The 25,411-nt window shown below is 33.8% G+C and overlaps 2 protein-coding genes and 1 long non-coding RNA gene across 3 annotated transcripts in view; 2 read left to right on the top strand and 1 right to left on the bottom strand.

The window, feature by feature from the left end:
* Positions 1-16,157, top strand: part of LOC111004250 (Down syndrome cell adhesion molecule-like protein Dscam2) — a 41,048-nt gene extending 24,891 nt beyond the window's left edge. The window contains exons 18-34 of the mRNA XM_022275191.2: positions 172-329; positions 3,695-3,941; positions 4,552-4,691; positions 5,827-5,897; positions 6,420-6,660; positions 7,960-8,141; positions 8,704-8,827; positions 9,451-9,580; positions 9,976-10,160; positions 10,688-10,864; positions 11,318-11,547; positions 12,293-12,605; positions 12,799-13,027; positions 14,534-14,634; positions 14,936-15,076; positions 15,362-15,433; positions 16,078-16,157. Coding sequence (XP_022130883.2) covers positions 172-329; positions 3,695-3,941; positions 4,552-4,691; positions 5,827-5,897; positions 6,420-6,660; positions 7,960-8,141; positions 8,704-8,827; positions 9,451-9,580; positions 9,976-10,160; positions 10,688-10,864; positions 11,318-11,547; positions 12,293-12,605; positions 12,799-13,027; positions 14,534-14,634; positions 14,936-15,076; positions 15,362-15,433; positions 16,078-16,103 — 2,767 coding nt within the window. The 3' untranslated portion in view covers positions 16,104-16,157. The remainder of the gene's footprint in view (positions 1-171; positions 330-3,694; positions 3,942-4,551; positions 4,692-5,826; positions 5,898-6,419; positions 6,661-7,959; positions 8,142-8,703; positions 8,828-9,450; positions 9,581-9,975; positions 10,161-10,687; positions 10,865-11,317; positions 11,548-12,292; positions 12,606-12,798; positions 13,028-14,533; positions 14,635-14,935; positions 15,077-15,361; positions 15,434-16,077) is intronic.
* A 2,324-nt stretch (positions 16,158-18,481) lies between these two features.
* On the top strand, positions 18,482-19,549 carry LOC111004191. Its single transcript, XR_006750581.1, has 3 exons — positions 18,482-18,593; positions 18,992-19,081; positions 19,349-19,549. It is a non-coding gene; the product is annotated as an uncharacterized LOC111004191 (long non-coding RNA).
* Positions 19,550-20,904: 1,355 nt separating this feature from the next.
* The window catches only part of LOC111004209 (zinc finger SWIM domain-containing protein 5), a 45,993-nt gene continuing 41,486 nt past the window's right edge, over positions 20,905-25,411 (bottom strand). Inside the window, exons 19-23 of the mRNA XM_022275123.2 lie at positions 24,601-24,751; positions 23,959-24,180; positions 23,480-23,602; positions 22,932-23,118; positions 20,905-22,152 (exon numbers count right to left, since the gene is read on the bottom strand). Of these exons, the coding sequence (XP_022130815.2) occupies positions 22,022-22,152; positions 22,932-23,118; positions 23,480-23,602; positions 23,959-24,180; positions 24,601-24,751 (814 nt within the window). The 3' untranslated portion in view covers positions 20,905-22,021. The remainder of the gene's footprint in view (positions 22,153-22,931; positions 23,119-23,479; positions 23,603-23,958; positions 24,181-24,600; positions 24,752-25,411) is intronic.

Here is a 25,411-nt window from a genome sequence, read left to right on the forward strand (position 1 = left end):
TTTTAAGCCGGTGTGGTTTATGTGGTTGGACCATGACCAAAGTAACGCAAGTGAAACAGCCGATTAAAGCAAATGAATTGAAGACGTCTAAAGCTAGTATAAAATTCGATATAAGTCCTTACGGAACACTAGATTATGCTCCATTCATTTATTTTAATAAAAACTTTTTAGTGGTTCTGGCGGAGTGGAGATGCGAGATTTAGGTAACGGGGCAATGATGTCTGAAATAACGATCGCTCACGCTGAGCCCGAACACGCGGGAGATTACCGATGCCTCGCGAGAAACTTGTATGGCACAGATGAACTTGTCTTCAAGCTTTATGTGAAAGGTAAAAAAAAATTATACAATAGTAAATTTTCCTTTATGTTACCAATTTAATTTAGATTTTAAAATTATTTTTGTAGTGTAACTTTAGAAATCTTTGATAATAGTTAATAAATATTTAGTAATGCACAGTGCATTAATAATGTATGTGTACCTATGAAGTCTTAGAAAACCATAATCAGCTACAGCCGCACAAGTCACGCTTATCGTTCTTATACCTTAATGCTAGGAGTATCCGAGTGAAAGGCAAATTTGATGAACTCAAATGCATTTTAAAAACAATTTCTAAAACTGTTCATATCGTACTAATAACAGAAACATGGATCACTAATGAAACTCAGGCCCAAGAGATGAATCTACCAAACTACACTCATTATTTCAATTATAGATCGGATTTTAGAGGTGGTGGAGTCTCAACTTATGTCCATAACAGTATAAGACATAGTTTGTCTGAGTCAACATATAAAGACGGCAACAACTACCTGTGGGTCAAATTAGACAGATATGCCACCGAAATTGGACTTGTATATAATCCTGGAGATACAAACTTCCTAAAGTTTTTAGAAGATCTTCGATCGCAACTAGGACAAAGAAAGAGGGCCGTAGTTTTCGGGGATTTTAATATAGATTTAGCGAAAAAGAGTGATAAACAAACTAAGCAATATATGGATGTAATGGACGAGGCTGGATATAGCATCATAAACAAAATTCAGAAAAAATATTGTACACGTGACTCGAAAACACGAAAATCAATAATCGACCACGTATGTACAAATCTAAGAGATGACTGTTTTCATATGGCATTTATTGAGACTGGAATGTCTGACCATAGGCAACTTTATATTGAATTTAAAAAATCCAAAGCCCCACAATTGATATATTCTGAATATGAAGCCATTGATTAATCAAGATTTTACAAATTATTCAAGACCTACAATTTAGATATAGCAACACTTGATTATTCTCTACTAGAAGAGACCATTAAGGACTGTGTAAGGAAAAGATACTTAATCCACCTCAGAAAGATTGGATAAATGGAGAAGCTATTAATGCAATTAATTATAGAAACCAATTATGGGCTGAACTGAAAAAAGATCCTACAAATATAGTTGTTCAAGCACAATATACTACTGCAAGAGACGAGGTCAAAAGAAAGATAAAGGAAACTAAAGATAATTACTTCTCCAACGAATTTGTTAAATACGCTAATAACCCAAAAAAAATGTGGAGTCTAATAAATAAATTGGCTAGTAACAAATTGAACAAAGATTGCACACCTTCAAAACTTATAATAGACACCAAAGAGTTAACTCAAACAACCGATATTTGTGCAGCTTTTAATACATACTTTTCTACCATAGGGCTGAAACTAGCTAATGAAATACCAACACAATTTCACACTAATTTTACACTAGCACTTCCTCAAAGTCTTAATGCTGAATTATCTAACTTCACTCCATGCACAACACTTGAAATAACAAATATAATAAAAACACTAGACACAAATTGCAGTACTGGAATAGATGGAATCAATACTAAAACCATAAAATGCATTATCAATGATCTCTCTGAATATCTCTCGATCTGCTTTAATAAGCTGCTGCATAAAGGTGAATTTCCGGATTCTCTAAAGAAAGCCAAAGTTACTCCTATTTATAAATCAGGCAGTAAAACTGACCCCGGCAATTACAGACCAATATCCATTCTACCTTCAATTTCAAAAATATTAGAAAAAATTATTTATTCAAGACTTGATACTTACTTACAAACTAACAATTTTATTTTTAAACGCCAATATGGTTTTAGATCAAAAAGCAGCACTTTATCAGCCACAGTTGATCTTATCAGTCATATAAAGGAAAACATTGACTCTAAAAAAATGGCGCTGGGTGTCTTTATAGATTTGAAAAAAGCGTTTGATACCGTAAGCCACAATCTATTGCTTAAAAAATTAGATCGTATAGGAATAAAAGGTTGTGCGCTAAAATTATTCAAATCTTATCTATCAAACAGAACCCAGAGATAGTCAAAATAGGTAATGCTCAAAGCTCAGAAATACCAGTAACATGCGGCGTCCCACAAGGGTCTATACTAGGTCCACTGTTATTTTTAATATATATTAATAACATTCACGACCTCGGTTTACATGGCCAAATCACTCTCTACGCTGATGACACCTGCTTATTTTATTTCGGTATAAATATCCAGACTATGGTTGCTCGAGCTCAGTCAGACCTAAATTCTCTATATTCTTGGTTTCAACAAAATCTGCTAACCATAAATATCTCAAAAACATCTTATGTAATATTCAGAGCAAAAAATAAAATCATTCCTATGTTTCAACCGTTAAAAGTTCAAGACGTTGAAATCACTAACAAAAAATGGGAAAAATATCTGGGTCTTAGAATAGATACATATTTAAAGTGGAACTTTCATATATCACACATAATTACCAAACTAAAATCACTTATAGGCAGATTTTGGTCAATATCAAAATGTATTCCTCAATCCGTACGTCATTTAATTTATAATTGTTTAGTCAAGCCACATTTCATATATCTAATTGAAATATGGGGTACGGCATGTAAAAACATAATTTCTAACTTACAAACACTACAAAATAAATTAATAAAATCATTATTTAGATACAATTTTTTAACACCGACTAATAAAATCTACCAAGAAACCAAAATTATGACAATTAAACAACTGTATGTATATAGCACCTGTATCTTGATAAAAAAAATTTTAAATAACTCAATCCATAGTTGCTTGTCGTTTAAAAAAATCAAACACACAACGACACGCAATACTCGTCGAGCGAGTTTGCTTATCTTATCGAAGCCGCGTACAAATTATTTGAAGAAATCTATTAGGTATGAAGGTGTGCAATTATTTAACCAATTACCATCTCAAATTCGTAATATTGGAGTGTTTGACAAATTCAAAAAGGCATTAAAGATGCATGTTAGAATGAACATAGCTGACTAAAATTGTTGACGTGTATCTCGCTCGTATATAATATTATATACATATTAATATTAAGTTTCTCATGTAAATAAAATATTTCTGTTTTTGTAATGAGAAAATAAAGTTCTTTAAACATTATGTATAATATAAACACATGGTGTTTATAAGATAAATAATTATGTAATTTAATAACATGATTCTTGATATTCAGCTTTCAAGATACTTTTCAATTTCTTATGATAGAATGAGCATATATTATATTAGTATAAAAAATCTTATATTTTTTAGTAAACAGATTTATGAAACACATCTCTAACAAGTACATATTAACTACTACTGACGCACTAATTTAGTTTTGCTTCATAAAAAAACATTATTAGCAATATTTTACATTTATAGAACGTCCAAATACTCCCGAAGAGGTTCGCATATCGGAAGTCTGGTCGCGAAAAGCCCGCATCACATGGCGTATAACACGACAAATCATTGTTTCACACTACTCGCTACAATATCGCTCCCTCGCCCGCGACCCAACAAACGCTCCGCTCAACGCTCTGCTACCCGCTCCATTACCCTCCCTCGAGACGTGGGACTCGCACGAAGTCCTCAACGTAACACTGGCTAATTCGGATTTGCTTCATGTCGCGTAAGTTAGTTCTGGCTTATGAATATGATAATGCTTTGCAGATTTCAACTTCGTCATGTTAATTTATGTATGCTGACATTTTTTAACGACATTTAGAACGTTTGATATTCGGATGTTGGATATTTCTGTGATATTATACATACGTATCTTTTCAGAGTAGTTTGTTAGTTAGTTAGTTTCATCCCTGAGGTCGTCGGTTTGGTCACCGGCTGCGCACCTTGCTGTCTATGATTTAACATTCGATCAAACGGTGTACGATAACATTGTGAGGAAACCGGCTTGGACTTATACCCAAAAAGTTAGCTGCATACGCCATATACAAGATGATCCTATACTTGCCTATTAGATTAACAAATGCTCATGAAACAGATTCAGAAATCTGAGGCCCTAAAATGGTCAGTTTCTATATTTTCATAAGAAATATGTTTAATGAATTTAAATAAGACTCAAAGTCAGTGAAGTGTCTACTGTAGCTTATGGAATTCTATTGTACTTAAATAACGTTGGTGTAGCGTTGCGACAGCGAGTTCTATTTCATTGTGCAATCTGAATAATTTGTAACACTAAACAGGCAGAACATTGAATTTATGAATAAACCGTCCTCACTTAGGTCAGAAGGACCAAGTCGAGCAGGGGCATTAGTGTCCGGATTATATCCTGACACTCGGTACGTGCTACGAATAGCCGCCCATAACGATGTCGGTTCCTCCCCGTTCACATTAGCGCTACACTTCACTACGAGGGAGGAAGGTATGTACTACGGCGTAGCACTTCGTAGCCCCTATCCAGATACCTAGGTAACACTGAATCTTTTTTAGAAAATGAAAAACGGTTTGATATAGAAAGTTGCCAATACTTTTTTTGTTCCTCCCTTTAAAACTTGACTCATACCAATGCATAGGCTTGCCCATATATTCTGATAGGTCACTCCCTTAACTTTATCTTACTCTTTAATGCGTCGCACAGGACTGATATTATCTTCAGAAATCGCTGTTAAAGGACGTCCCTCACGCGGATTATCATCGAGATTGCTACGTCCACGCTAAAACTCGTTAAACCTTCAGTAAATAGTGGCACCAGATGGGGCTTCATTAAGAAATGCTAATTGCAGCCTATTTTAGCTTTGCTGTTGAGTAAGCCTACAAGGAAAGTCATAATAAATCATTGACAGAAAATTTTTTGGCGTCAGGTTCATTTTCACATATAACAAGAGTTTTAGATTTGCCGCCGATTCACAAAAACAAGTGACAAATGAATGCAATATTAGATTAGGTTACCAAAGAGTTCTAAAATTGAAATTCAACAAAAGTTTACATTAGAAAAATTTTTTACTGGCCAGTTCTAAACTTTTTCAGTGTTACCCACGTACATCTTATAAAGCGGATAAAAATGGTTTGATTTACTCTTTTTAAAACTTAACGATGAAGATGAATACTTAATGTTTATTATTAATTAACTGAATAGTCATTAAAATTAACTAACTTAATTAAAAGGCATTCAAAGTGCATCTAATTAGCAATAAGAATTCTATCTGTAGTCATTCAAATAAATATTTGCTGAATGAGTCTATTTTGTGCATAGACTTTTAAAAGCAGTTTACAGATAATGATATCAAAATAATCTTACAAAATTACTGAGATTTTTTTTTGAGCTATGAGAAACATTTCATAGCTTAGTCGCTGTTGCAGATTATTGTTACTTTCTTCATTATAAAATACAGAATTCAGAAAACGAAACTTTGGTGGCGAAATTATTATAAATGTTTCATTATCTGTTTATTATTACTCTATACATCTGTATATACTGTCCCTATTAATGTTGTGATTTATATAATGAAATAGAAACAATATTTATTAGAGGCTTTAATAAGACGGTAATTCCTTAGCTCCAGGAGGAGTGCCACGCGACATATCCTTAAGAGCTTTGCATGCTCGGGAATTACATGCTTCTTGGCAGGTAGGCTGTATAGAATTTATTGTTGTTTATTTTGTCGTAAATATAAATATAATTTTATGAAGTCATATTTAACTTAACTTACTATAAAAGTATGTATTTGTTTGAAGGCCCATAAGTTCCAAAATATACAGGTTCAATTTTATAAAAATGTTGGGATCTTAGTCTTTTTACACATCAATATAATATAATATTTGACCTTAAAATATCATTACAATGTTTTCTTGACACCAACATTAAATAAATGTCTAACTAATCGATCTCATCTAATAAACTTAAATTTATGAAATATTTTTTTTTTAAATGCATCCATTTTTACTTTTATTACTATTATTACTGAGTAGAGTAAGAATTTTGTAAATTATTTATATAAATATAGATATGTTTGTTTAAATACACACATATATGTAATAAACCATTATCATTAGTAGAAATAGTTACACGCGTTTAAAATTGTATTACAAGATTCTCTAAACAAATACTCATTTTTGTGTTACATTTTGTAAACTTTCTATTTCATTTTAGCCACCACCGCGTGAATCATGGCATGGTACTTTACTAGGCTACACAGTTCGTTGGTGGGAGGCATCAGAAGAAGGCAAAGGAAGCGATAATGCCTCGGAGAGTGGAGCCAGTTCCGATGCCACAAATACGACAATACGAGGTTTAAAACCAGCTACTCGGTACGCGGTTACGATCAGAGCGTATAATGCAGCTGGTAATGGTCCTTCGTCACAACCTCATTATCGGCATACTTTGGAGTCACGTGAGTATTTATAATGTTAAGTATTTCGTGTGCTCAGCAAGGCGAGACGGTGATTCACTCTGAGCTACCGCTTGCAACTGTATAAAGCGCAAATTACATTATTTTAATTATATAGAGTACTGTTCTCACCTCTTACCAGCTCCCCAATACGCTGAGATATCCTTCCCCTTGACCGTATTCCATCTGTCGTTTCACAACTGAACGTTATTTAAGGTAGTTTTTGCCGCACACCACCACTATGTGGTACCAACTGGGCACTAAAGTAATTGAACCAATTGAATTGAATCCTTTAAGAAAGAACCATACCAATGTAATGAGATAGGCCGCACTCGCGAGGCCATTTACGACCCGTCGTAGGGTCTTTTTATATACCGATCTAGCACACCAAACACGTGTTATCGTTTTACACTGTCGTTTAGTATAAAAAAATGTAGGTTTTTATTTAATTATATTTTCCTTGTACTGTTTCGAAAATGTTTATATAACACCATCTGGTTGGTTTGAGCATTAATGGTTAATGTTAAACTTGGCAAGAATTTTAGTAGCCTGACATCTCTCAAGACAATTTCCGTTTGAACCGAGTCTAAGTGGAAAATCTAGTGAACTATCATGTACAAAGTAATTACTAAACTGTCCCGACCTTTGTAGAAGTTCTCGGTTATGAAACTATTCCCAGAATTATGTCATCTTCCATTCCGCCAACTTACGATGTAAAATTAATCTGTTTTAAGGTTCTTTGGACTATGATTTCTGAACAACATAATATTCTTATGATTTTATAATAAAGTATTATGGATATCGTTCTTAATTTTGAAATGAAGACGATAACAAATTCAATCTAAGCCCCATTTAGGGCCTGTTTCACAATGTATGGATAAAGTACCAAATAGCTATGCAACACATAAATTATTCGAAAGATAAAAGTTCCGAATAAGATACTTCGCATTTCATGACAAATAGCGCTATTTGACAGTCGTGAAACGCAAAAATACTGTTTATCCTACCAATAAGTAATAAATAGCTTATTTGGAACTTATCCGGACATTGTGAAACAGACCCTAAGTGTCACAATTTTATAAGTATTCATATTCAATAAATATTTATAAATGATATTTGCTTTATATCCAGGTTAGTAACATTTAAAAATATTATTCACATAAATATATTTGTTTTATTGTTAAATTGATATTTATTTGTAACGTATTAGGCATATTAGACTTTTATGGATACAATAATATTTCTTTAACAAGCGTTTTCTTAACTAAGGAAATAACAAGATTTTTTAATACATTCAAATAGCCCCAATTGGAAGTCCCGAAGGCCTAACATGTGTATCAAGTGGTTCAACATCGCTCCGCGTGTCTTGGCGACCGCCCGCCCTGGACTCACAGGGCGGACTCATCACTCACTACACTTTGCAATACACTCGCCGCGATGCCGATCCATTACTGTCAGTTCAAGATGCACATTTACGTGTTCAGGTATACTGTACTGCATCCAAAAAAAAATTTCGGTCTTGTATGTTTTTGATATCCTTGGAATTAGATAAAATAATGAACATTCGTTATTCCAAACACTTATTTAAAAATCTTAGTTTGTTTATAGATTTCTTGAAAATTTAAAGAAGGGGTCAAAATAAGATGTTCTTTTTATTTGTTATATATTTTAAGCTATTGCATAGATTTTATCACGGGCTTTGAGCGCGAGTGACCGAATCAAGAAATTCCGTAAAGAAAAATAACCTAACACACGATGACGTATACGGTATCGGTGACGTAGCGTAAGCGCGGCCAGTGCATCCGTCAGTGAGACTGACTATATAGGCGTGTTAGTCTGAGTCTGATACAATAGTAAATTGAATTAATCAAAGAAACTATATTAAAAAAATATATATAATTGCATAAGTTGATACAAATGACATGCGATAGCTTTACCGCGGCAGTCCCGAGTTATTTATTTTTTAAGTAGTAGTTTAATAATAAATCTCACATCGGAGAGGAAAGTCTATTGTTTCGATCCTAATTTCGAATTTATTATTAATAGGGAGAAGAAACAACTGTGTCTCGGCTTACACCATTCGCTGAATATGATCTAAGAGTCCGGGCACACAATGCTGCTGGGGATGGTCCATTATCCCCAGCCCAGGTCTGCAGGACTGATGAAGATGGTGAACTGTTCATGACTTAATTATATCTTTCATTACTCTTCATTACTCTCTAGAGCTTTATAGACATGATTTCAGCCACCTTATTGATATAATGTATTAAACATTATAAAACTCAATCAAGTACCTACTTACATATTTACAAAGGATATTAAACCTTAAACAAAAATATTTAAAATTCTGGTAAAATGTATTCATACATTAGAACCTCAAAGATAGGCTTCAGTTTATTTACTTCAAGTTATTCTAATTTATTATTTTTATACATGAATTCGATAGTTGAGACGGAAATTACCTGTTATTATATTAATTTAAAATTAATATTATAATATTAATTTAAAATTAAATTATAGGTGAACAAATATCCTATCACGGAATGACACAGCACAAATCAATTGTAAACTATTTATTAAAAGAGAGAGATACACTAATACTGTAATAGCGTTAAGCTAATACATACATCATTTAATTAATAAACCTTAAATTGTATATAGTTCTAAGAAGTCGTTATGCCATCGCGTTTCTTCACATGCTTTAGCCATCTATTGCTCAAACGAAGAACTATATGATGAATTTAGACAATTGGATTTAACGAGTTACAGTAAAATAGACATATTTTTTAATAGTACCAAGTGCTCCAAGTGGTATCAAGCTGATTGCCCTCAGCGAGAGATCCCTTCGCGCCTCTTGGCTTCCGCCAGTGGAACCAAATGGCAGATTAACCCACTACTCACTTTATGTCAAAGATTTATCCGGGTAAGATTTTTTTAAATCTTCCAATAAGTGTTAGAATATTTAAGAAGAAAAGAACCCTAAAATATTTTTTCAGTATGGTAACATCGTTCCTACTAGACCTCTTGAACTTACATATTAGCGATACACGAGCAAAGAAATTGTATTGTTATTGCGTAACTAATAATAATTGTTCAATAATTTTTCAACCGAGTTGTCATTTTTTTTATAAATCAAGCGTGTTCGCGCCGCTGTCTATTGCCTAGGTACTGATCAATCGTAGATTGAAACCTTTAAATAAATATTAAAATCAAACTTTATTATAGCTTGACTAATATTAAACGCACCTCATTCATATTTGTAAGAAAAATAACTTAAGGACAGAACAGATTTTTTACACTCGGTCACACATTATTTAGGTCACACGAAGCAAACGTGACCCGTGTCAACTCGTGCACTGAGAGCGAAGGGTCAACAGTGGAGTGTATGAAGACCCTAAGAGGTCTACGTTCAGGACGGACATATGAGGCCTGGGTGAGGGCTTCTACTGGGGCGGGAGAGGGACCTACCTCCACTATCGTAGAGTGTCAAACAACTGCTTTAGGTAACTAATTTGCATTTCCTATCGTACAATGAGAAATATGCGTAAATCTTTTTTGTGATTTTCATTAAAATAAAGAATCTAAGTTTGATCTATTGCTTATTCACCTATATGATTATGATTGTGATCTCAATATATACTTATTAGTGAAAACATTATGCTTCTAAATTAATATTTACTTGCAGTACTTTAATCTCTTCGTCTTTTGAATTGCCAAGTTTTTCTTTTACCGAAACTTTAGCCGGATTTTTTTAATACATACTATAAGCAATCTTCAACAAATATCTGGAATTATAGTACCTTGCACTTCTATTTACTGCTATATGAAGACTGTTAAAAGCCAATTTTGTAAAGACAACATAGTTTGTTCAGATTACATATATGAACGTTCATAACCTTTATAAAAGTAAATATTATCGAGCACATACTAGGAGTATGTAATTACAATTTTACTCTACATCGGGAGACTGGGCCTAATTATATAAAAGTATTGTAGTGTTATAATTTAATTAAAAATGATTTTGCAATAGCTCCTGCTCGAATCTCTTCATTCGGTGGAGTAGCAGTGGAGTCAGCAGGCAATTCTCTTTCTCTACGTTGTGTAGTGGGAGGAGTGCCTCCTCCATCCAAGCGATGGCTTCGAGGAGGAAGTCCTCTTCATATAAGGTCTCCATTTCAATTGGATGGAGATGCTTTGATGATACGCAGTAAGTAGACTAATCAATTTAAGAAATTTGCCTTTTCATGCGATTTAAGTTTTAATTTTAATTTCTAATTTCAGTGTCAGTGCACTAAGTACATTTGTAATAATATATTATCGTTATGAAATGTATCATGAAGTAAAAGATTATTTAAAAAAAAATCAGAAGCCTATTTAGGCCTGGGCTTCAGAGTTGTGTATGTGTTTCGTGGTGGTTTTTAGTTTTTTCTAATAGGCAAGTATGCGATCGGCCTTCTGTGCCTGACACATACCGTTGACCGTGTCACTTCAAGAGTTGGTCATAATTTCAGACGCATTTTACTTCAATTATTATATTATGACATAATATGTAATACCAAAAAAATCACGCATGACATTTCTTTAAAAAAATATAATTCACATTTTTTAATAAGTTTTATTTTCATAAATATATTGTATATTCGAGAAAATATAATTTTAGACTTAGAACTGGTTCACGCGGATAATTACACCTGCGTAGCTGAGAATCCTCATGGATCAGACTCTGTGACTTGGCGGGTATTTGTCTTACGATCCGCCTCACCACCTGCATTGGCACTCATTGAGGCTAGGTCTAGGGAACTAGAACTGGAGATTAGGGCTTCTCCTAGGATTCCAGGTCACGCCATCCCAAAAGAGTATACTCTACATTGGAGACTTGCAGCACCTGAGGTATTTAAGTGTTTAGCAGTAAAAAATAAAATAATATATTTTAATATACAAAAAAACTCAGAACGTGTTTATAGTTATTTATATTTATTACAGACGTAGGCTAAAAGAAACGATACAGTAAAGCGTTGTTATTTTTTAAAATAATTATCACATTATTGATGTTCGTGATTTTCAAAGTATTGAAACAATTTTTTCTAAATAGATCCACTGTGCGCTGAATATAAATTATTTCGTTCTAAATTTGTGTTTATGTGTAAAACTTGTACCTAACACAATAATTATAACATAAAAATATTACACTTTTAAAATCAGATTTTTATTTTAACTTATGAACTCTTATAGTGTATTAACAATATAGTGTCAGAAAACCCCAATTTTGGTATTTTTAATATATATATATATTTATTGTATGTAAAATTTGGATTTGCATAAAGACGAGTGCTTGAATGTAATTCTATCCTACCCAGACACTTGCAAATCAATTTAAATAACATGTCGAGTACTTAGAGAATTGGTTTTATTTAATTATAAGTTAATACATAACATCGCCAGTCCAAATACTAACTTAGTTATTTAATCGTTTTGAAGACAGTCATATTTTCTAAGATATCTTTTTAATCGCTTTTATGTATCGGTTAGTAATTTTATAACGACCAAATATTATACATTTATATTCAGTGAATACGAATAAAGACTCCGTTCTTTAGCTGCTTTACGGTTTCCATACAGAAGACAATGCTTTTAGGGTGAATGGCGAGTACAATCGGTTAACCCTGGTCCAGCGATACTCACTGGCCTTCGATGTGGCTCAGCATATCGTGCGTATGGCTCAGCCGGTGGTGCACCTGGTACCGAAATATCCATTAGGACATCTGGTGGTCCGCCAATGGCCCCGCCGGATAATCGCTGGATAAGGTCGAATTCCACTCACGCGATGTTCGACACAACCATGTGGTCCGATGGAGGGTGTGGTCCCGTAGCCTTGAAGATTGAATGGGCTGGGTCGGGCGTGGCTGGAGCAAGGGATGTACCGGTTGCTGGTGAAGTTATATTGGGAGGTGAGTAATTAAAGAGATAGAGAGAAAAAATCATTTGCTTAAGCATCGTTTATAAGAAAAAGATTGCAAAATACATTCCATACTTATAACTAATGTTAACGTTATAAATCTACAAAAAAAATATTACTATTATTGTCGCAAAAATAAATGTTTATTGAAATAGTACTTACACAATTATGGTCATTTTGAAAAGGTTTAATACCTGGATCGAGATATCGTGTCGCAGCCCGTGCTTCAAATGAAGCTGGATGGACGCGGGAAGTCTACGAATTCTCTACGAGCCCACCGGAAGGAGGTTTCGCGGAGGAAGTGGATGCGCCTTTCCCCGCCACGCCTGGAGAGTTAGCCTTGTTGCTCGCTCTATGCGCTGCGCTTTCCGTTGCGGCTCTTACGATACTTGCCATCTTGCTCAGACGGACAAGGTAAATTTATTTTATATATGTATCGGAGAAATATGTTTAATTAGGGTAAAACGGTTTTATTGAAAATTTATAATAAAATGATGTAAAAAATGTAACTAAAAGCTCCTGGTCCTAAGTACCAGTCATCATAACACCCATCAATTACATTGATGAGACAAAATAAAATCGTTAGGCGGGTAGTCCGCAACCAAATTACCACAACATTCTTCTTTTAGCCGTCCCATAATTCAACTTTGCTAGAAACGGGCTCTAGGGTGGGGTGTATGTCATCTATTCAGACGATATATCTGTTTCGTACATTTAGCATCGAAATTAAGGCCAAAGAATTTATACAATGTAGCCGATAGCGCCGTTTACCTATCCATTCCATTGTGCACCGTAACAACGTTTGCTCCAAGTATTTCAAAAATTCGAAACTCTGTTGTGATCGTTCCCTTGCGGGTTGCGGTGCTTAAATAACTCTTTGTTTTACCAATAGATTTTCTTTCTATGTGTGCATTTTAACATAAGCTGAAACGGTAAAAGAAAAGATTATGAGAAAACTGATTTGCCTTAGCCCAAAAGTCGACAACCTCGACAGCGTCTCAGGCACAGGCCAGTTCCGAGTATTGACATTGTGCGAATGTTCTATTCTAGCATACTTATCACTATTTTTCTATATATACATATTATTTTCATAAATATATTGCGAGATAAATTTAGAGAGAGAGAGATCTCTCAGAGATTCCCTACATTTTAAATTATAGATTGCATGAATGGCTCTCTTCTGCAGAATGAAAATACATTAGATTATGTTAGATTAACAAATGATAATGTAACATAAGGTATTTTTTTTAAAGAAACGATTAAATTAAAAAGTTTCATTAAAAAGTTGCGACGTATAATTTTATACATAGTAAAAAATCTTAAATCACTTAAGCCGAGTTGGCGCATTTAAATAGAATCTGCAAATGACGAGGAGCTGACACAGGATCCTCTTACACTGATTCCATTGACCCATCTCACCTTTCTCATTTTTTCCAGCTGACGATTAATATCGTACTTGCAGAATTGGTGTTAAAATATAGTAAAGAAAATCAATAAAGATATTTCTTCTTTTATGCTTAATCAAATGAATGTAAAATAAAATAAACTAACTGAAATCAAATGCCTTATTATCAGTTTGATTTTAATTTGCGTTTCAATACAAATTATTATTTAAAAAAAATATAATAAAAAAAATACATTGATTATGTATTATTGTTTTAAATATATGTATAAATATATACACTACCAGCGAGTAAATATTAAGCATAAAAAAATTGTTAAGATTTATTTTATGCTTAGTTTTCAAAAGAATATTGTCATAACTTTGTAATTAGTAATAACGGAAAAACTTACGTAATATCGGTTATCCTTCGTAATATTTTTGTGTGTCTTGTATGAAATAAATAGTTCAAAAATATAAAGAGACTTTGAAAACAATAATATCAAGTTCTTTTATGTTAAAGTCTTGCCATTTCGTAGAACTGATGGCGCAATGCCTCGAGTGACAAGTGCCGACAAGACAGCCTGCGGCACTTACAGGCCGCCACACTCGACGCCCAAGCTGCCTCCCGATCCACCAGGTAACAATTAATTCAAATATTAAATCTTTTGTAACGAGAGCTTTATTTGTTGTACAAAGTATTATATTCTTGGAACTATAATCATGTAGACGGTTCATAAATAAATTCATTTTATAAATGTAATAATAGAATTATACGATAATATTGTATTTACGCATTTTCACATATTTATGTAGGTTACACGTTCCATCTGATGTATAATTAATACATTTACCTGCAGCCACATTGTGTTTGTTGTTATTTGTTTCATGAAACTGCATTATTAGTATTCCCTATTTAAAAATCGCCACAAATCATACAGACGTATACGAGATAAGCCCGTACGCAACCTTTGCGGGTGGAGAAGGTGTTGGTCCGGGATCTAGGGCATACACCCTTCAGCTTCGAGCATTGGCTCGTCATGATGATGAAGCCGCACCGCCTCCGCATCACAGTACTGATGGTAAGAGTAGAGGAGATTCAGTTAAATCCTATGCACGAAATCGTAATATTTATCTATCTAATCTATCATAATATGTAGACGTAAAACTCCGAGCATTTTCCTTACATGAGAATAGTTTATTGCACAAATAAGTTTGCATTTTTCATAAATAAATTTGTTAAATCGCGTTTAATATTTTACTTTACTACGCACTCGTGTCAGGAGATAATCCTTACTTCAAAATGAAACTCAGAAACAGTTGACACCCTAAAAGTCTAAAATAATAAAAAGTCTAATTAATTTCAGAAGAAACGTGTTTGGACGCATATGAAGCACAGCGGAGGCGCCGGCGCAGACGACATTATTGCCCCGATCATGGTATAATTTATTTATTTCGTAATCCTACAGCTAACATAAATTATATATACTTGAAAACAAACATATTATACACTAAAAATATAGCCAGAGATGGAATACATAATCCTTTTTAATACAAAACGGTTCAAAACAATTTTATCACGGTTATAGTATTTTTATATAAGAAACACAGAGGCTGGAGGCTCTACTGATGTAAAGGGACACTCACATAGCCAGAGGGCTGTCAATTGCCGGCCCTTTATGACGTGTTTTTCTTAAAAGACCCAAAGTTGAATTGACTGCGAAAAACTTGTAAAACTTTTTTATGTTCAGTATTGTGCTTGACCTTTCGCCTTATTACCCTAAAGTTATGCGTTCGATGGATTTATCTTTCTATGTGTGCATTTAACACATGCTCATACGGTGAAAATAACATAGACCTTCCTGTGTCAGGCAGAAGGCTGATGACCTACTTGCCTTTTAGAAAAGAACAAATGATCAGAAAATAGATACAGAATCTGAGTGCCAGACCAGAACAGGTTGTAGCACAAATGGTTTTGTTAATACAACGCATCAGACAAGGAGGCACATAATTTTGGCAATAATTTTGAACACAAATCAATATGAAATTTATATTGTTTATTAATATTATGTTTCGTTAGCAGGTTGTTCACAAGACTCGGGAAGTTGAGAAAGTGTACTGCCGTAAAATTAGTGAAACTAGTCATCTTAGCGAATTCTGTTATTAATGTATACAATTTTTTTACAATTATAATATTTATTTATACTTAACGTTGTTTTATTTGTACTTAATAGCATACAAGACGTGTGCCCTAAACACGTCATTAAAGAAATAGATTGACCATTAAACATAGGTGGTATTAGCATACTTGGCTGAATTGGAAGGAGTCGACATGAAAGGGGCGATCTGACGAAAAAAACTGTATGCTTACTGCAAAATATATGTATACAAAAGCTAAATATACAGCACCTACGTTATTTTTTGTAAATTAAGTTTGTCTTCGTGAATTGTCATTTATCGGTAAATTAGCTTATCTTATGACCTTTGATACAAGCTTTCTAGGAAAACCAATGAAAACCTATTTCATCTAATAATAATAACTGTCGTCCTTCAATGAGGGACGACTTCTGTTGGTAGAATTTTGGTGCTATTATGAATCAAAATCCAAACGGTAAAAAGGACACTTTTTTTCATAATACTAAATTACGCGTCGAATAAAATTACGTGCTCGTTTGATTTATTTATCTCGTTTAAAGGAAATAGGTAATTATAGGCATTGTAACTACTGACTTTGTGTAACTATGAGTAAATCATTATAGAAATATTAATCAAAACACAAGTAAATATTAATAAAATAATATCTTTTCGTTCTGATATAGCGGCATCTAGTGTATAAATTAGATAAACAGTTTCGGCCACTAGGTCTTTTTTTCTAACCTTAATTTTGATAAGTTATTTTGACTAAAGTTAAACCTGGTGAAAAGTCAGAACCTGATAAAAAGTATGTCTAAAAAATGACTTGTATGTTTATGTCATAATATGTATTTCGTAATAACGCCATCTGTCGGCGGTCAACTGTGTGTGTGTGTGGAGTGATATAACCGAATATCTAATATTAAGTAGATAATATCACGTATATTTGTTTTCATATATATCTACATATTTATATTTTTTATAGAATCATGTATTTACTTGTTTTGACAAGACAAAAATTAACGATTGACTATATTTTTGTCTATTGTTGACAATTGAATATGGCGCGAACGTCACAATTTTTTTATGTTATTTCTTCAATTTTAAGAGCCGGGCTCTTGTCTGAGGATTAATCGCCACTTGGTGCAGTTCTGCGTCAGTATTTGAACACCTAGTACGTCACGACCTTAGCTTTTTCCTTAATCTGATCTATGTAAGCCAATCTTGGTCTTCCTCGTCCTCTCCTGCCTTCTATCTTCCCCTCCAAAATGGTCATAAAGAAGGTGTCGTGTCGCACCAGGTGTCCAATCCAATAATGTTATTTACCAGCTATTAATATTAAAAATTTACTCTTATATTAAAATCCGATAATTATTTTTTTAACATTATTTTAATAATAATCAACCTAATAATGCCAAATTAATATAACCATACAGTTTTATATAAACATGATTGGTCGGGTAAGTCACGAATATTTTGATATTTTAGTTTGAAATGAAAATTACAATTTTGGTTAAATATTTTTCTAGTTAAAATTACCGTTCAATCGAAGTTGGTTAACATGTCCACTCGCAATGAATATGCTTTTATCCCAAATAGAATGTGTTGGTGGAGCTGAGAAGTGCTTAGAGGTACATAGTTATATGCTACAAACTAGATAATTAAAACGATTACATTATTGTTTGAAGTATCGTAGCCTCCGTATGTTCATCGTCTAATCAGGTTCATTAATAATTTTTATTAAGCCAATATCAATCTGTCTCTAAATAATATAATCTTTGACGTATTATATTTTTAATTAAATAAGTTTATTTACTCTCAAAAGACTTGCTTGCTTTACCTAAAAACGTAACTTATTTTTATGTATATTAACTTCATAAATATATTTCAAATAGTATAGTTTTTATTTTAATAAATTTAATAGCATATGTCTTGTTTTAGATAACCACACAATTGAAAGATGTACAGGGATTAAATTTTCAAACTAGAATTTTTGTTTCCCCTGACTCTACATTAGTATCACAATATGAACGTACTGTTGTTAATTTTAGTCAATGTAACGGGCAGACAATTATTTCTAATTGGGTAATGATTTGAATTAGAGCCTAATTTCGTTAACATTATGTACGCAGGAAGTACAAAAAACGTTGCATAGACAAATTCAGCTCTACTCCATAACTATGATGGGAGGAATGTCCGACACGACCGATACAAAAGCAGACACATTAAAATTTTATCTTACAAAAATCTTCATGACTTAATCGTCGGGCCCCACATGAATTTTGAACCTTTGACCTCATTAATTGCTATCGTACATACTAAACAAATGAGAGAATCGAATACTAAGTAGAAGATTTAATTGGTGCCTTTTTCTAGCTAAGCAAATACGACTTTAAAAACACCAATATGTGCAAATATCTTCCGAGAACGACTGATTATGCACTAGTTAATATTGCTGAGTTACAGGTAATATTTCAATTCAAAAAGCACTGTCTATGGACGAGAGTACAACTTTACAATTATTCATATAAAAAACCCAGCCGCGTTACCCCGCGTTGTTGTTGGTCTCATATTTATATATCTCCGTCGTGATTATTTGATTTTTCTAATAGGCAAGTAGGCGATCAGGCTTCTGTCACAGTCGCCATGGACTTTGAGTCGAAGGCTTTTCCGGTTCCCAGTTTCAAAGTTGAATAGACTAGAAATTTTTAAGTGCCCACTAAAATATTCGGTCGAAGCTAAATAATTTCGACAACAGAGCAGTGTTGCCAGATCTTGGGATTTCTCCCTAAATCTGTTTTTGGCTGTATAGCAACCTACAGGAAGAGAGTCGCTCTCTAAGCCAACACTACAATTTTTTTCAGATGCCGTGGTTTAAATCAAAAGGGTCTAATCCAGTTGTGACCGTTTATAATAGTTATAGCTATACGGAAGATATAAAATATGAGGCTAGGGTAATATTTTATGTTTTTAAATAGCCGTGACAGCCCCCGATTGACGCATAAGAAAATTTACTGTATTCCTATGAAAAATCTTTAAAACAAATAGGAGTAAGATAATTTAATTATTAATCAGTTTTGTAAATTATTTACTTATTTAGACGTTTCAAATGCTTTATTACACATTTTGACATTTTGTGTCTTTGGATGATAATCATACTAAACACTTGAATAGTCTATAATTATATTATAAATTATAAAATAAAAAATTCAATTCCCTAGTTACTCAAGTTTCCATTGGATTATAGAAATTTTAAACTGGTGATTCTTCTTCCAACTGAAAAGGGCACGGATTTTGGTTTGTTTCAAAGACTGGTTGAAAATGGTGTTAATTCTGCACTCCAGTTCGTTCAGCCACTATTTACTGTAGTATCTGATTTGAAATCTCCAAACATTAATTTTTACGAAGAAAATGATTTTTTGTTAGAGGTTTGTATTTATTTATCTATTCTCATAAAATTATTATTGACTTTATAGGTACAATGTGATTTAAGGCACAGACACACGATGCGGTAACGGTGCCGCTGCGGCACCGCTCCGGCGCCGCAACGTCATTCTTCATACATAATTATTATACCATGTTACACGACGCGTTGCGCCGCCGTGCTTGTGACCTGCGAGATGAGGCAGGGAAGGGCAAAATATATAACCACACCGCAATACCCGTGTGGCACCCTATAGCACGAAATAATTGCGGTGCCGCGCCGCACCGCACCGTAACCGCATCGTGTGGCTTTAGCCTCAACCTTTAAAAATCAGCATACTTACCCCGTACTTCAATAGGGATTCCGATTTTAATATCGAGGCATTATGCGAAGTCAAAGGTTGATATTAACGCTACTGACATAAAACTATCTTGCGTTGTTTTAAATTGGTTGTCATTATCTATTTTTAGTTTCGATTATACAACTGTATTATATAAATGTTTGCAGAAACGTGAGAAAGAGCAATGGCAAGGACTAAGTATAGGTAAAGTCAATACAAATGACGAAGGAGTCCTATTAAAATGTCTAACATGTATGTAAATTGTAGTCATATTTTTTGTGTAAGCTCAAGTGGATATGAGACTGGTTTAGATTTTTTGTATTTAAGGCGGGTTTGCTGGTAACTTATACTAGACATTGTGATGTTAAAAGAAAGAGAATAATAATCGCAAATGTCATTTGCCATACAAAATGTTGGTAGATTCGAACTGCATACCCTTTGATCATACAAAAATTTCTGCATACTTAGTACATAATTATGACCCTTACTTAGTAACTTCCTATAACTGATTAGAATCAGTTTTTGTTACTTGCGATTCCATTCAAAAAAATCACTAAGCAAAAGCTAAAGCTTTCTTTTGCGTCCATTGTAATGTGGCGTAAATGGCTTGATAATAAATATTATATTGTACATTGTATAAGTTAATGTTTACAATGAATTGTTTTAGGTATACATTCACAAGGCACTTGCCAACCTGATACTCAATCATGTGCTAGTTTTGCACATACAAAAATATTTTTATTCACAATTATGTATAACGATTTTGCAATGTTTACCGGACAGTATGTGTCTCATTAAAATTGCTCTCTTAAATTTGTATATTTTATTTCTAAAAAATTATACTTTTTTCTCTCTGATTGATGTATTTTCCGATAGCCTAAATTTCTTTACAGGTCTCTTAAAAAGATAGATACTAAATATTTGAGAAGAGGCGAAATAAGGTGCCCACAAAAGTGCTTATATATTTAAATAGCTGTATTAAATATGTGGTAATTAAAAAAAAAAACAAAATATATTTTAAAGTAATCGTTTATTGAAATGATTATTCCCAATTCAATACAACATTGAAGGATGGCCAGTGTCTACGTTTCACGTAAAACACAAAGATCGTGATACAAAAATGAAATGATACATGACATGACACCGGTCTGCGCTCAATGGTGACTCCTCAAGGCACTTAAGGTTTTGTTTGCTTTATTTTTAATGGCAAGTCGAAACTTTCAAGAAAAGCTCAGGCTACAGAAATGAAGGTAAGCAGAAACACAGACCGGCCAAGGCTACAAATTATTGCTTATCTGTCTTCAACTGAATTTTTACAACTAGCAACCGTTAACGGACCAAAATCTAATATATCTATGCAAATCCTTTAAAATCAGTCTGATCTAGTTATGGAACATCGTTTATGCACAATAACAATTGCAATTATCTATTTGGATCAATTTTGACACAGAACAGGGTCAGCCGAAAATAAGTAGGCAAGTAAAATTGCTAGGAAAATAAATCTGCACAACCCGCTTACACCACAAAAAGTACAAAAGTCCCCCGAACTTATAACCTAACATTTCACTAATCTGAACGCTATCCGAACGTCAAGTAGCATTAAATATTACGTTTCTATAAATGCACTTCTTGTTACAATTTACAATTTTAATTACAACGGATCAGTGTTTGTCAGAAAAAAAATAATACTCGACAATACTGTAATTGCGGCATATTCTGCGAGTCACTTACATAAATATCTCTTTGGTGCTGTCATTTCCAGTTTATTGGACGCCATCTTGCGCAAACTAAACGCGCCGAACGTACGCCATTTTTAAATATACCTAACATGTCCAACGAGCTATCTTAATTAATATTTACATTTAAACTATTTACAAAATGGAATCATTGAGATCATTACAATGTTATCTACGTTATTCTACGAGGTATGTCTAACGTTAAATAAAATAATACTTGGAAATAGACTGGTTCGGTACGCGATCGTACGGAACCGTGCATTCGAGTTGAAACGGCGCAATGGATAAAAACATTGTATGATAAAAGAAAACCGTCAACGGACGTACCGTTTGACCACACGTTCTATTGCACATTGACCGCAATGTATATAAAAATAAAGGTGCTATTCGCCTATCAACCGAATCTTTCTTTAACGAGGAACATTAGTTTCTTCTTGCCTTTGTATTTTAGTTTGATTTCCTGTAACAAGGCAGCGAACTGGTGAGGCCCGTCGTGGGCCAGGGCGAATGTGTCGCGGGCTTTACCTAAAAACACACATTAAAGTTTATTCTAGAAATTTCTGAACTTATTTAATTATACCATTTGACAGAGACTGATTGAATTAAATTATTTCTGAATTTTAAGACATGATGATTATTTTAGTTAGTACTTTATAAAAAAAAATGTGTGTGTACCACAGTACCAGTGTACCAGAGTACACATGTAAGAAGTGAAACTTCTTTACGACATATCATTTTTCTACTATTTGCATCTTCACGAAAATGGGGTAGATAAGGCTTAAGCCTTAAGAAAAACAATTTTTTCAGTCATATTTATTAATACTTGAGATTATACATTCACTGATACTTATTACTTACAATCAAAAAGTGAGGTTAACCTCAAATTAATATTAAAATCATGCTCATACGTGTTGAATTTATAAAACGAAATGTATAATCACTCTCACTTTTCTTGTAAATTCACTCAAATTTGAACAAGTCTTTTTATTTTATCGCTTCAAAACTAATATATTGTTGTTATTATTATCATATATTACATTATATTCTTTCCGTCACTATACTAAACTTCGATAAAAAACATAGCAACATGGCGCGTAACCGAAAAACGTGACGTTTTCTTACAAAATTTCTCCCATACGTCGATAAAGAAGTTTCACTTCAATAAGTGATGTACCAACACGCATATGTATAAAAGATAAAGGCAAAAATGAGCGTTTTCCAAGAGAAATTAATAAACCCTGTTTTAAAGATAAGTCAGTCAATCAAAACCATGATTATAATTTAATAACTCGATGAGAACTTACCAAGAAATTCGACAAAGTCCGCATAATGTCGTGGCGATATATGCGCGAGTCGCGCGTGAGTGGTAGAAGCGTAGGCCCGTAGCGCGGCTTCGAGTAGCGGACGCAGGGGCGTGGGCGGACGCGGAGGCGGCGGCCGCGACCGCGAACAACCCGCTGCCGCTACGCAACAACGCCGCAACACGTCCGACTGTGAGGGCAATAGTTTTGACTTTCATTCTATATTTGAGAATACTTTTATCAAAGTGTCTACACAGCCCAGCTGATTTTAAATATGCTTTTGCTATTTCATGTTCATATGTTTAAAAACTATTTTGACCCAATTGAAAATAGTTACAAACAATAAAAAAAATGGTTATTCGTTTTTAAACTCTTGCGTGGTAGATATTATATTAATAAACTAAGAATATATAAATAGAAGAATATTTTTAAAAGGACATTAGCCAGGCATAAATTTAATCAGTGTCTTCGTCTGTCCGCCTAAATTGTATTAGAAAAGGATTTACGTTATATAAACATAAATTATGCCTTTAATAAAATGTATAACTTACAAGTACGGGCGCACATTGCACGTTCTTAACGAGTAAAGGCAACATAGCTTGAAGTTCCGCTCGGCCCAAGGAATGCGCAAGCGCAACAGCCCAGTGGATATCAGCTATCGCTGGATGACTATCCTGTAATTGGTAAAACAATTATCAATATCATTTTTAGGAATTTTTTAATGTTTTTTTTTATAGAACATGGGGCAAACGGGCAGGAGGCTCACCTGATGTTAAGTGATACCGCCGCCCATGGATACTCTCAATGCCAGAGGGCTCGCGAGTGCGTTGCCGGCCTTTTAAGAATTGGTACGCATTTTCGGGATTAAAAACCTTAATACTTAATAAAACTATTTTTTTTATTTTATACCAATATCTTTCTCCATAAACCTCAAGGAATATCCGTCTTCTAGTTTTGCGCTTAGCACAATTTTACGAATTTGTGAACATGAATAGATTGTGTCTTCATGATTAATATTTTTTAAGCTAACCTGGTTATAATGCAGATGCAGATTCCGCATGGCCAGTGTTGCCAGACGCATCGCTCTGGCGGGTTGACCGCGTTGTTCCATATACCGGGCCACAGCGAACAGTTGGCTCGAGGCCAACGCGCCTCTGGCCGCCGCTCCACCCACCGCTACACACGCTGCTTCGAACGCCCCAGCCGAGCCCTCACACACCGTTAGCGCACTTAGAGCGCAGCCAGGCGGATCCTGATTATTAAATTCAATTATATTAAGCAAATCATTTAGGTAAAAGGAATTGCAGATAGTGCGTTCTTGAAAAAACTGATTTGTTAAATAAGTCTAGGTTTACAAAACATATTATTACCCAAATAAACAGAAACGATAGTCCAACGTCGCTTTATTGATTTATTCTACACAATTCATTTTATTAATATAATTTTACAACCTTTCAATTAAATAAGCCAATTAACCCAGACAAATTGTCATGTCCAAAAACAACTTCCACAGTAGAAAGATATATTCAAAAAAGAATTACTAACTTTAGATAGATTTACGGGGAAACTTCAGCCTGCGTTTGTTCCGAGTATTTTTTTTCCAAGAGCGCATCGTGCAATCAGTCTTCTGACTGTTCCGTGTATTAACATTAAAATTATATTATAATGTTACCTTATTCGCACACTGCAAGGCCAATGTCCTCGCACAGGAACTAAGTTTCTCTTGTTGTTCGAAGCTAAGGCCTAGTCTTAACGCTGTGGCGTGGGACATGGCGGCCGCCGCAACAGGGCCAGTAGCTTCAGTGGGCGTGAATAGTTCATACCTGGAAATTATAAAATTAAAAAATTAAAAAACACAGATTACTATTGATTATATCTTATATCTTTAAACGAGCAATTCTTGTATATATATATATAATTGGAATCTCGGGATCGGCTCCAACGGTTTTCATGAAATTTAGAATACGGGGGGTTTCGGGGGCGATAAATCGATCTAGCTAGGAATAAATGATAGAAAATAACAAAAAGGTGGTGTTTGAGTAGTCCCAATTTAAACTGAAAATGAATATTCCTGACATCTATCGGCGAATAATAATACTAGAGTAGTCCCAATTTCAACTGAAGAATGAATCTTCCTGACATCTATCGGCGAATAATAATACTATTTTTTTTAAATTGCTTTAACGACACAACAACACTAAAGCTATTCCAGCACATATAATCTATATTGTTTCATCATTTTATTAGTATGTAATTCGTACTTATCTATAATTTCCAAAAACACAATTTAAAAAAAAAAATACCGAGCAAAGCTCGGCGTTCCAGGTACTTATTTGTAATTCATTGTATAAACTATTCCTAACCAAATATCTTGTTCTGCTATGAAGAAAGAACCATTCAATAATGAAAACATTATTTTGTTCGTCCTTATATATTTCGCAAATATTTTGGAATTTCGTCAGTCAAATTACTCGCAGAGGTTA

Source organism: Pieris rapae, chromosome 13, assembly GCF_905147795.1.
Source record: "Pieris rapae chromosome 13, ilPieRapa1.1, whole genome shotgun sequence".
NCBI classification, from domain to species: Eukaryota; Metazoa; Arthropoda; class Insecta; order Lepidoptera; family Pieridae; genus Pieris; species Pieris rapae.